At 48.1% G+C, this 13463-nt stretch overlaps 1 protein-coding gene across 6 annotated transcripts in view; it reads right to left on the bottom strand.

The window, feature by feature from the left end:
- The window catches only part of DAB1 (DAB adaptor protein 1), a 1148653-nt gene that overhangs the window by 16073 nt on the left and 1119117 nt on the right, over positions 1-13463 (bottom strand). For all 6 annotated transcript variants that reach the window (XM_046006944.1, XM_046006943.1, XM_046006941.1 and 3 more), the window contains 2 exons: positions 11709-11817; positions 2836-3384 (listed from right to left, as the gene is read on the bottom strand). In XM_046006944.1, coding sequence (XP_045862900.1) covers positions 2836-3384; positions 11709-11817 — 658 coding nt within the window. The remainder of the gene's footprint in view (positions 1-2835; positions 3385-11708; positions 11818-13463) is intronic.

The raw sequence follows: 13463 nt of genomic DNA, 5'->3' as shown, positions 1-13463 counted from the left end.
TATCCTTACACGTGGTAGGCGTGTGTTGAACACGTGTTGAATGAAGAGTGCCTCCGTGATGTGGGAAAATGGGAGGGAGCTGCTGGCAGCTTTATGCCTCATTGCATGAGGACACGAGTCTTCTGTCCTAGCCTTCCCACATGTTCCTCCTCTCATTGGGTCCAGAGGTTGTAACAAATATGCCATTTGAAGCTATTCTTCGTTCAATAATTTCTAATTTGGCTCTGAAAACACCAGTCACTGGCTCAGCCCCAAGTGAGGAGGTGGTGAGGCTTGATTTAGTAGCTAAATTTCGAATGGCACTGATGAGGCCCCCTCCCCCGCCATCATTGCCCAGAATTTCCAAAATCTGGCTGCTTATCAGACAGCAAGTGATCATCAAACTTGGTGAGTACCTTTTGCCTTGATGGATCTATATTTAGAAGAACGATGCTATTTGCTTGGCATTTTGTATTCCCTGCATTCTCTAATGCAAATATGGCAAAATGGTGTTGGACCTATTCTTTCCTGATGAAGAAACTGCATCTCTGAGAGGTGAAGGGGCTTTTTCAGGGCCAACAGAGCCATGGAACAGGTGTGCTGAGATTTAACAGAGCTCCGTCTACACTGTCCAGCCAGCTGTGAGCTCTATTTCTACTTGACATTGGCCTTTGCTCCACTCGAAACATTCTGAAGGTGACGCTCATGGATAAAAGGAAGTCTGTTTTGTTTTGTGAGATGATTATGGAACAGACTCATACTAGTGGGGTTTAAGTGAGATAAGCAGTATGAGAACACCTCAGGGCTTGACAGCTGTTGAATAAGTGTTAACGTAACCGGATTTCAAATTGGGTTTGAAGTGGCTTATTGCTTCCTGAAGGCTGAGAACCCGGGCTGAGCTGCCAATCTGAGAGAGGTTGTACTGGTCCTATCTATCAGATGAAATCAATCAGAACTATAATTAGGGGTTCATTTATGCAAGTGTTTTAGCCTTTAGAAGTTTTTTCTAAGATATCTGTAAAACCTAAAAGACTGGTTCTAAATTTGGGACAGCTGAAATCCTAGGGGGCATCTGGCAAAATCTGGGGTCATTTTTGACTCTCAGGACAAGGGAGAGAGGATGCGTGCTTCCGGCATCTCATGGGCAGGAGGCAGGTAGTTTGGTCAACGTTCTACAAGTACAGTGCACACCCCACAACAAAGAATGATCTGGCCCCAAATATCAATAAAGCGCAGGTTGCGAAACCATGCTCTGAGTCACGACAGTGGCTGAGGGGTCTTTTCCTGTTCATTTCTATCTCTGTGACTTCTCCCAAATGTCTCCATGTACTAGATGCTACGCTAGTATCATGAGAAGTGTGTGAATGGTTTGGACCCATATCCTATCCTCAAGGAACTGAAACTTCCCCTTTATTTGTAGCTGGCATGCAAACCCATTGCAAGAGAGACACTTGTTTTCAAAAGATGCTTGCTTATTTATGTGTGGCTCTCATTCTCCCAGCATTTCATTTTTTATTCATTACTCTTCACTGAAACCCTGTGACTCAGAGCTAATAGAGATGCCCCCACTGTGGAGATCACATGGCCTGAGTGGGAGTAGCTCGTTTATACACGTAGAAGGCATTCCTTTTCCGAACTGCCTTCCGAACCTGGCTGAAATGACACTACCTAATTGTGTTAACATTAGATTTTTTGACGATTCTTGCTATTGGCCAAGCAGTGAACCCTATCATCTGTGACAGTAATGAAAATGCCAAACTCATTGTTCCATGAGACTTTTCTCTTTCCTATCAAGCGTCAAGGCCTGAGCTGAATTACTGGACATCTTTCCAAGCATATGTGTGCTCAAGTGTATCTGGGTTCTGATTGGCTGTGTGGTTACGGTTTCTGGATGCTTGCAATGGAAAAGCGAGCTAGGACAGAATCACTGAATGCCTGAATTAGAAGGAGGCACACTGCCCGTCCAAGCCAAAGCAGGCCTTTTACCCATGACACAGCTGAGGTTAAGAAAAGTCACTCATTTGCCCAAAGACACTGCTTATAGTAAAAGAGCCAAGGCTGGAATCCTGGTCCAGGAATTCTGCACAGCATCATTCAATATGCAATTATAATGGTGACAACAATGTTTTAAAGTCAGTGAGGTACACAGTGTTTCATGTACCACTGAATCCTTTTACTATCCCTTAGCCTAACATAGATGAGGAAATTGAGGCTCACAGAAATGACTTGCCCACAGGCACAAGACAAGGAAGTGATAGATCTGTTCTCAGGGTTCGTGGTCTAGAGCTTTCTGTTTCACTGCCATTTTTCCTCTTTGACTACCCAAAGCCTTGAGCCAAAATCTGGCTTCAGCTCTATGAGTTGGGAGAGATCTTAGGGCTGCTCTGTCTCTCCCCTACGTTTTCTACTCTAATCTTTTTCCTTGTTCCCCCGACTTTTGAAATTCATTTTCACCATTCATTTCCATTTCAATAACCCATACCAAAATCTGTGTGTCATAAAGAAGGGGTAATGAAAGGATGGGTAGACGGATGAACAAATTAACAAAAACACAAGCAGCAGAGTGACTGGTAGAAAAATAATAGGTTGGTATTTGAATCTACTGCTCTCCTCATCCTTGAACCTCACTTTCATTATTGGCCAAACAGGTCTAACAAAACCTGTAATAAGCATTGTTACGAGTATAAAAGTAATAAAAACAATGTATATGAAGAAGATATATATACTTTGTAGCTATTACTATTATTCGTAATATAAACAAAGAGGCCTGTTGAATGTGAACTGAGATGAGTTCTCTGACTCCAGAAACAAGGCATCACTCTCAGGGGATTTATGTCTCCAAAGAAGGGCACTCACGTGAATTGGTTGATGGCGTGGTAGAAGTCACAGGGGTCAAATTCAACTGGGAGATGTCAAAGTCATCACAGTCATCTGTATCCTGTGCCACCCCGACTTTGTTGAAGTAACTGGAGAAGGCCTCTGAGGTACAGGTGAGGGAGGGTTGGTCGGGTTTGCGGGAGGGCACGGGTGGAGGCTGGGCCATCTGGAAATCCTTAAACATTTCCTTCCCCATTTTCTGTCTGGGCTTCTCGGTCTGTGGACTTGACCTGGTGGAGTCACCCGTGGTTGGGACGGTTGCAAGGGGGGTGAGGGGACCTTGGAACATGGCGGCTGGCAAAGGCATAACAGTTTGTGTGGGCATGAAGGCGGCTGGCGGAAACTGCCCGGCCACAGTTGGCCAGGGCTGCTGAGTGGCAGGGAAGAGACCCGGCTGGCCCCATGCGATGGGCTGAGCCCCCGGCATCACCTGAGCGACTGGTGGCTGAGCACCCATGGCGATCTGCTGTTGGACGAGGGGCTGCTGGCCCCAGAAGGATGGGAGGACGGCGCCCATTGCAACATAACCTGGAAGGGTGAAAAACGAGAGTCAGGCACCTGGAAAAGAAGAATTCATGGATTCAAGGGATAGGCAGAAAGATACTGAGCCACAATTACGTGTCAGGCTCTGTGCTACAGACCGTGGACAAGGATGAATAAGACCAAAGTCCCTGCTCTCATGGAGCATTCCTTCTAGAGCAATGGTCAGGGGAAACCTTTCGAAGGAGTTGATTTGTAGACGGAAACTGGAATGTGGTGAGTGAGCAAGCCAGACATGTATCTGAGAGATAATGATGATATTGCTACAATCATTAAAGGTTTCTGACCCTACACAGAGTCAGGAGCTGGTGTGTCTCAGTGGAAAGGCAGAGGACTAGGAATCGGGCACACATGGGTTTGAATCCTGCCTCCCCTTCTTGCCAGTCTGATAGCGTAAGCTCTTCTAAAAGTCAGGCTCTTTGCTAGAAAGCCAGGTTGTAAGATCGTCATTTTAAACACTGAAGCTGTGTGCCAAAGAAAGAAGAATTAGGAGTGCTGGGGTTTTTGCTGAGGCCTAGGTTAACACTCAGACTGATGATTCATATCTCTGGAATTTAGGGAGAGCTCCACAAGCTCTCCCAAGCTCTGCCTCCTTATCTATAAAATGGGCACAAAATACCGTCTACCTCAGGGGCTTGGTTTAAAGGTAAACGGAGATAACATATTTGATGTGGAGTTTTGCACCTGACACAGAATGAGCATTCAGTAAGTGTTAGCAGTTAGTGTGATTTGAATCAGAGAGAGCCCAGAAGGTACTTAATACCTTGCTTGGTACATAGCAGCCAAGCAATAAATGCTAGCTCCAGGTATTATCATATGTTATTTCTGTATTGTTACTATGCCAATTTTAGGTGACTGTCCACTTATGCAGGAGCCCCTCATACAGTGGCCTAGGTTGGGTACTGTGCAACTCCAGGGGGTCTACTCACACCCCTTACCATGTTAATTGTTGGCGGAACTAATTCCTTTCAGGTGAGAATAAAATCATTTTTTAAAAGAGCACAAGTAATGCTTTTCACAGTAGCAACAGTAACATGATTTTTCCCACTTGCTACATGCCTCTAATTTCTAGGTTCAGTATTAGGTGTTTCACATCTTCACAAAATCCCTGCAGGGTAGGTATTACCATCCCCACTCCAGAGATAAGGAAACTGGTGCCCAGAGAGGGACAGTCTGTGCTTGGGGTCATGCAGCCAGCATGAAGGGGGATCAGGACCTGAGCTGAGGTCACCTGTCCCCAGAGCTAGCATTCTTCCCTTCGCATGACACTGCCCCACCCCGATGGCCTACTTTGCACCATAAGTACATCTGGTCTGGTCGCCCACCTCAGGTTGCAGCTAACTGTGGGCGGGCCCAGAGAAACTTCTAGGTGCTTCCAGTGAGCCCTGCCCTTCTCAGAGGGTGCTGCAGCCACACGCCTGTGCAGTTGAGCCCAGGACACAGATGCCCAGGCCAGGCCGAGAAGAGCAGGGAGAAGCTGGCTTGACCTGACTTCCCAAAACCAGCCTTTTCATGGCTGTCAGAAGGAGTTTGCAGGTGTATGGCAGTGAGGCCAGGGAAGGAAAGTGGGTGCAGAGTATCCTAGCAACTTCCAGGGGGAAGGCAGGCAGGCACTGTGGCGCTGATCGTGTCGTGGGTGAGGTCAGGGACTCTGGAGAGCCCAGAGAAACCTCACTCAGGCTCCAGCCTCTGATCCCCTGGCCCTTGAATGATGGCTAAGGAGTGGGGACAGCATCCCACATCCCACCACTTCCTGGCGAGGTGACAGCAGGTTCCAGAGAAGCAGAGACAGGGCACCAGGGCTTCCTGCGGAAGAAGTCAGCAGTATGCCAGCCAAGCCAAACAGCCCATATCCTTCCGCGACCACGCAGCCCTAGTGCACGGGACTAAGGGGTGAAGAGGCTTTGGTGCTGGCATTTCAGACGGGAGAGGGGCGTGCATTGCCTCTCACCTCACACGCCACATAATAAGGCAGTGACTTGAGCCCACCAACAGACTCAGCACTCTGTAACTGCTTTTCTCATTTTCTGATTCGCTTTGATGGGGCCCAGTGGTTCTCAATGGAGGGGGGGCGGTGATGAGGGCATTAGTGGGGTGTATTTTGGCTGTCAGGATAACTTGCTAGAAGGAGACACTACCCGCACTTAAGAGGCAGAGAGCTTGGCTACCTGGTATCTTAAAATGCTTGAGACCAACATGCACAACAAAGAATCCCCCCATGTTCTGTCTACGATTATTTGAGTATGGGCAGGACGTTGAATTACCTAGAAATTCAAAGTTTCTTTGCACAGTTTGAGTGCACTTAGTTTTTCAGGACTGTAACAACTGTGTGCCCTGAGGGCAGACTGTATTTTATTTTTGTTTGGAACACGGCCAAGAGTTGTTCACCATTTGGGAATGTTGTGGTTCCCGACAGAAATAGTTCCCATGGTGTTCGAGCGGACACAGCGTTCCTGGGTCCGTCTGCACCTGCGGTGACTCTAAAGACAGGTCTACACACCTGATCACTTCGGAGGACCTCTAGTGCGGGGGCACCTGAGTATTTTCCTCATTGAAATCGATGTCTTTTTATTATAAATGAGCTTTTATAAATTTCCTCCTTGAAGCATAATGATGGCATCGTATCGACTGGGTTAAGTTATATTATCTATGAATTTCATTTCAAGAATTCAAAGGAAACTACAAATATCTGTCCTAAAAGGGGGCACTGGGTCTGACGGGGTGGACACGGATCTTTCAATGACCTCAATCTATGCAACTATTTTGGTGACGGGATGGAAGGTCTCAGCCTCCAGCCAGGCTGTCTTTCACTCTGCTTCCACTCCGCCCCCCTCGATGCCATCCCAGGACTGCTCCAAAATGCAAATAGAGTGCTTCACTGCCCAGAGTATAACGTTTAGATGCCCAAGCGTGGCTTCAGAGACTTCAGGGATCAGGCTCCTTCCCAGCTCTCCATGCCATTTTCACTGGCACCTTTCCCTAGGGCAGCAGATACACACACAAACACCCCTCACACCGGCCCCCACTCTCTCCATCTCTGCTCGTGCTTCTGCCTGGAAAGCCACCCCTACTTCACGTGGCTATGCCTTATGGACTCCCTGAGAATCAGCTCAGCGTCACCTCTGCCGGGCGCCTTCCCTGCCCTCTGGACTCCATTGGTTCTCCTTCTCTGGGCTTCTGCAGACCCCAGGGTTCATCTCTCTGATGGCACGTGTCACACTGAGTTGTAACTGTCCCGTTATTCTGTCTTCCCTATTAGACAAGCAACCACCTGCTAGTAGAAATGCTTTATTTTCTCTTTTCCTGTCCTCTGTGTCTAGCGCTGTCTGGGGCGCTCCTCAGCTGCTCCATAAATGCCTGTGCCTGGAGGAAGTCTCTCTGTAAAGGTGAATGAATCATATCAGAATCAATGCCTTCACTGCACTTGGCCAAGTGAACAATTAAACTCCAAGATCGCTAAGTGCTGTGATCTCTGATGATTCTACTGTTGGTGGCAGGTTTTTTGTTCCCACTGTCTCCCCCCCCCCCCCCCCAACAAGGAACCAACAGATGGGCTGTGCACACTTTTCTGGAGAGAGCTATTAACATGTCTCCCTGGCTTCATGCCATCTGCTTCAGACCCAAGTACAATATCCAAAAGAAAAAAAAAAAAAGCAGCACAGGATAATTGGGTATCATGTTTGGGACCTTGCAGGTCTCACTCGCTTTTTCCTGGTGGTGGTGGTGGGGTTTCTGCAGCCTGGGCTCTCCCCAGACCTGTGAGCTCAGGTTCTCCGGCCATGGGCATTGGACATGCCCGATGGGACCCCTTGGTAGCCGCCTGTGGCGGCACTGGACAAGACAAGTCACTTGGTGGCTGCCACAGAAGCCACTTAGCAGCTTGGTAACACTGACTCATTAACGTTCGACAGTGGAGGGAGGAGGTGCCACGGAGCATCTGTTTATGCCACGGAGATCAGATCAATCATAAACCTCCTCGCTGTGAAGTGAAAGGAACACCTGCATTACTGCCTCGCAGTTAGATCTTGAAGGAGGCTTGGAAATTGCAGTTTTTCACCAGATGCTTGCACCTGGGGATACCTTATTATCTGAATTTAAAAAGTAGACTAAAATGTGAGAAAAACACTGACATTTAAGGGACTCCCCCAACACATATGCAGAATTTGTATGGTAATGCTTATTTACATGATCCCATCCATCCATTCATCCATTCATTCAAAAAAAGCCCTACTGGGTGTGAAGGACTGATTCAGTCTCTGGAGATGCAGTGAAGAACAAAACATTAAAAAAAAAAAAAAATTCCTGGGGCCCCTGTGTGGCTCAGTTGGTTGAACCTCTGCCTTCAGTTCAGTTCATGACCTCAGGGTCCTGGGATCGAGCCCCACATCAGGCTCTCGCTCAGCGGGGAGCCTGCTTCCCCCCACCCTCTCTGCCTGCCTCTCTGCCTACTTGTGATCTCTCTCTCTCTGTTAAATAAATAAATAATCTTAAAAAAAAAATTCCTTGCCCTCGTGGAGCTTACATTTTTGACACTGATCCTCACAACGAGCCTCTGTGTAGTTGGTATCCGTATTTCTTTACTTTGTGTCTGAGATACTGCAGCGGGCAGAGAGGACGGCTTGAGGCAGCAACCACAGGGCACAGTGGGGGGAGTGGGGAGAGCCAGCGCTCCTCATGGACAAGCTAGCAAATATCTGTTGACTGCTTACTTACAGAAACCCCGCCAGGCACTATTTTAAATGTTCCACTATGTGTATTAACTCATGCAGTTGTCAGACCAGCTCTATGCGGTGGAATGACCATCCCCATTTTACAGATAAGCTCCCTGAGGCTCAGAAGAGATTCGGTGGAGCATGACACAGTTGGCTAGTGGCAGCGTCCATATTCAATCACAGTACATTCTCTAAGCCCCCAGGCCAGCTCTGCCATGCGCAGTTAAGAGACCAAAGATCTAAACTTCATTATACAGGTGTTTTTCGAAATATTCCAGAAAGGTTAAAGGAAAAAATATATATATAGGTCAGACAAGACATTTTCTTCTACTTTAAAAATGAGTCATGGTAATAATAACAGTAGTAACAAGAGCTGCCTTTGCTGACGGAAGCCTCTACAGGTGCCAGCAAATTTCAAGATGCTTCACTTTGTTTTCTCATTCAATTCTCACAATATTGTTGCAAGGGAAGTATTATTTTCAATTCGTTTATGAAGACTCAGAAACTCTGGGGGCACCTGGGTGGCTCAGTGGGTTAAGACTCTGCCTTCGGCTCAGGTCATGATCTCAGGGTCCTGGGATCGAGTCCCACATCGGGCTCTCTGCTCAGCAGGGAGCCTGCTCCCCACCGCCCGCCTGCCTCTCTGCCTGCTTGTGATCTCTCTCTGTCACGTAAATAAATAAAATCTTAAAAAAAAAAAGATTGAGAAACTCTGACTCTGGCAGGTTAAGTAATTTGCTCAGGAGTTTAAAATGTCCATAGACAAGCCCAGATTCAAACCCAGCACACTGGATGCAAAATCCCCCAGGGGTCCATCAGTACCGCTGTTTGTGTCCCTGGATCTCCACCCCTGGCTGGACAACTGGGAACAGGTAGATGGCGCCTTAGTGTCTGCAGAGATTTTTAGGGCCTGTTCAAGGAGGAAAAGGCTGCTAGCTGACCACCCCTTGAAGTCTACTTTTGTTCCTCAGCCTAACTGATGCAAAAGCAGGCACTTGGCGAAGCAAAGATGTGCTCACTGAAATTAGTTTTACACTTCCATTCTAAACACAGAGGTTGTGGAGGTAATCTACTGGTAATCTACCGATTTTTTTCTTTAGCAGCTGAAGAAACTGAATCTGGACATGAAGTGGCTTTTGTCCGTAGTTTGCAACACAGCTGGTCAAGCAGCAAGACTGAAATCCAGGACTTCAAAGTCCTGATGTGACCCAGGCTCAGGAGAAGGCCCAGAGCGCTGGTGTGAGTGGCATGGGCAGGTCCTTGGGCGCTTTTACTCACGTTAGGGCCAGGAGCCATGTGACTCTGTCACCCGCATTTAGAGAGAAGGAGATGGAGACTCCTTGCCTAGAGTACGCTTCATCTAGATACCTTCCTGGCTTCCTGCCTCACCCCTTCTTGTCTGCTCATACCTCAACTTGGCACGAGTCCGTCCTGACCACAATCTCCATCTACACTTGTCCTCCACCTGCGCTGAGGCCCCCGCACTCCACTCTGCATTTTCTTCTGGTCATATTACTTACCGTTTGCGGACATATTACAGAAATTAGTTATTTTTACGCTGTTGTTTGTCTCCCGAGTAGAAGGGAAGCTCTCTGAGGGCAGGACCCATTTCTGTTGTATTCATGGACACATCTCAGGTACCTAGAACAGGGCCTGACTCGTGTGGGCACTCAGTGAATACGTATGGAAGGAACACGTCGGCAAGTCGCTAAATTGGGGGTCTCAAGTTCCCATGACCTGTCCCAGGACATCTTCACGAGTCAAATAATGAGGGCAAAGCATGGGTAGTCTCAACGCAGGAAGGTGATACATTTCTGAAAGAAAACTGTTATTCTTCTGTATTTTTTTTCTAAGATTTTATTTATTTGGCAGAGAGAGATACAGCAAGAGAGGGAACACAAGCAGGGGGAGAGGGGGAAAGTGAGAAGAAGGCTCCCCACCGAGCAGGGAGCCTGACAAGGGCTCGATCCCAGGACCCTAGGATCATGACCTGAGCCGAAGGCAGATGCTTAATGACCGAGCCATCCAGGACCCCCTGATATTTTTCTTTAAAAGACTGTATTCTATCACACTATCTCAAGGAAATTTTAATATCCATTTTAGGTAAGGAAGACTAATCATCACCACTGTCCCATTTTAGGGATGGGTAAAACAGATCTGACTGGGAATCCCAGCTTAGCAATGAAAAGTCTGGGTTTCTTGCAGATTCTAAAGTGTTAGAGCCAATGGCTACCAATCTCTGTTGCTTCTGAAAATTCTTAATGATCTCTGGGCTCATGGGGAATAATTTTAACTACTTCAGAACAGAGTATGAATTTTTACTTCACTTCAAATAACAGCAAGGTTCATATTTGGTGGCAAGAACTTGCTTCTAATACTATGTAATGAAAATTAATTATTTATAGAAAAAATGCCAGAAGATGTGTAATTGAAAATATTCAGGCTCGGGGCACCTGGGTGACTCAATCGGTTAAGCGTTGGGGCCTCCTGATTTCAGCTCAGGTCCTGGGTCTTGGGTGTTGTGAGACTGAGCCCCACGTCGTCGGACACCACACTCAGCAGGCAGACAGTCTGCTTGATGATTCTCTCCCTCTCCCTCTGCCCCCCCCTTGCATGTGTAACTCTCTCTCCCTCAAATAAATACATACATAAAATTGAAAAAAGAAAATATTCAGGCTCCCCTGGCTGTATATAAGAATAAGATAGAAAGATGAAGCCACAGATTTTCAAATATGTAGCTAAAGAAAGAGAACAGTCTTTAAGGCTCTCATGTATGTAAAGAGCAGAATACCACCTGTGACCACATCCCAAGCAGAGTGGCCTGGCTATGTGGAGTGCCTGATGCCATGGAAACAAGTTAAGATATCTCAGATCCCACCAATTCATATCTCACCTGCAATACTGTCACTGTGTGTGTGTATGTGTGTGTGTGTGTGTAAATATATATATAAATAATATGCATGTAAACATAGAAAAAATATATATATAAAAATAGAGTAAATATATATGTATTTACCCTGCTGTAAAAGTAGTATATATATTTTAACAGATGCTTGGAACACAGAACAAAATCCTTCAGAATCACTAAGAGCCCCATCACCTTCCCAATTCACTGTTAGCAATCTGCTCTCTCCCCTTAGCATCCCACTTTGCACCGAGAACTTCCCCATTCTTGAGTCTGTACCAAAGGAGGCAGACACGTCCTATCAATCAGATCTCCAGAGGTCTGTGGAGGGCCCCTGTCCCCCAGTTGCCATCCTCCCTCCCTCTGGCTGAGATGGACAGGAGGAAATGAACTTGCGCTGAACGTGGCATGGTCAGGTGTGCCCTGGGCTCCCTGAAGCTGTGTACTGAGTGCCCTAGAATCTTGACCTTTCCAGGTGAAAGACATGCCCGAATCCCAGCCTCCAGCGTCCCACAGATTTGTAAACACTCCCCCACCTCCCAGTGGCGGCCTCTCCACATCATCTGAAGAGTCGCGAGGAGAGGCCGGTGGCTCCACAGGTGTCTGGCGTAACTGGACAGCTGGTTCAAGTCAACCCTTTCTCTCCCCTGGCGGGCGGAGGTCGAAGGAAGGGAAGCAGCTGGAGGACAGCTTACCTGAGGGTACAGCAGCAGTGCTGAAAGGTACAGAACTAAACATGTCTGCACTCGCCGGGAGTGTCTGGGATGAAGACGGGATAAAGGCATCACCTGGAGTTGCAGGAGTCTGTCAGACAGAGAGAGAGGCAGAGGGCATGTGAGGCTGCTGGGAGACCTGGCTCAGCACTCACCCAGGATGGGAGGCAGCAGGTGCAGGAAGTAAAGGAGGGGTGTTGCCGAAGCCAGCCACAGATGTGGTGGGCAGCCCAGGAGCTGGCTGTAGACACTGACCGTAGAACAGGAGACATGATACCTACCTTTAGAGCAGCTGTGATCATGAAGGGAGATCATGCATTTTCATCACTTAGTACTGGGCTGAGGTACATTAGCAGGTGCTCAGCAAACAGGGACCAGTATCATGACTCTTTGGTTTGAGCCCCTGCCCCTTGGGGGTGTTATTCCGGCCATCAAATTATGCCACGATATGGGGTTTTCAGCCTTCAGAGGTGGTCAGCTGAAATTGACACGCACCCACGCGGGACCTACTGTGCGCCTAGCTCAGGGCTTCTCACGTAAGACATGGTAAATAAAGAGCCTGACTAAGCGCACCAACAAAGCTTAGCGACTAGAGCAGAGACCCTCGTCTCCTGGTGCCTCCCAGAATTCTGCCTGAATCTTTATGTGCAAAGAAAAAAGAATACTTTCAAGTAGATGATAAAAAAAACCCGAAGCCTGAGGATCAGGGAATGCGACATGCCCAGCCCACGCTGGGACCCGAGAGAGGTCTGTTGCAGGAACTGGTGGGTCAGGTGAGGGGTACCGAAATAAATCAGACAGATGGGGGGGATACCAAGGGGTATCCCTGATGCTCAACCCTGAGCATCAGTACTCGGGTTTGTAAAGGCCCACACCCATTATAGCAGCCTTCTGCCTACAAAGTTTGTCTCTTTGATGCCATAATATCCTTGTTTTTCTTTTCCCCTTGGAATAGACTGGGGCAAGCAATTAATCCGAAACCATGGCAATTAGACAAGGCCATTTTTAGACCAGCAGCCTGCAGGAGGAATGGCATTGTTCTGGGGTTTATTAAATACCCATTTGGACTGCACTTGGGTTCAGGGCCAGAAACACAGCCATGCGCTGCTGCATTAAGCACTTTTAAACACAATCGACACTGTTCTGTTTTCCCCATGTGACCCTGGGGGAACCCCATGCCCTCCCTGGGCCTCAGTTTGCTCATCTGTAAAATGAAGGGGATGGGTCAGAAGGTCTCTTCAGGCCTTTCTAGCTCCACAGCTGGAGTTTCTCAGTGCCCAAGATGCAGCTGTCACCCCCGGGACAGAGGAGAGAAGGAGACTGGTTAGAGCCGCCCCAGCTTCCCTGGAGACAGGAGCTGCTTTCTGCACAGTCAGGTTTACTCAGGACATCGGTGTCGGGAGCAGGGCAGCTGTGTCTAGAGCCCTTGGTGGCAGCTGTGGGCAGTAGAGTCTCGTGCCATCTGTTCCCAGGGGTGAGGTTACAGCCTTTCCTCTGGGAGGCGCATCTCGCCAATGAACCTGAACACCATCCCTAGGTCTGCAGGACCGTGCAAAGCCCAGAGGAGCTGCCCCCCTCCCAGCACCTTCTGCAGGTACAGGTGCAGCTCCCTGCTCTCTATGCGTCCCCCACCTCTGGGGAGTGGGCAGGGGAGGACCTGGAGGGACCATCTCCGTTCTGTTCTTTTCTGTGGCCTTTGAATGCAACCAGTTCTTAAAGCACTGGGATTCAATTTTG

This window comes from Meles meles, chromosome 1, assembly GCF_922984935.1.
Source record: "Meles meles chromosome 1, mMelMel3.1 paternal haplotype, whole genome shotgun sequence".
In the NCBI taxonomy this organism is placed as follows: domain Eukaryota; kingdom Metazoa; phylum Chordata; class Mammalia; order Carnivora; family Mustelidae; genus Meles; species Meles meles.
This window is presented reverse-complemented; position numbering and strand designations above follow the sequence as displayed.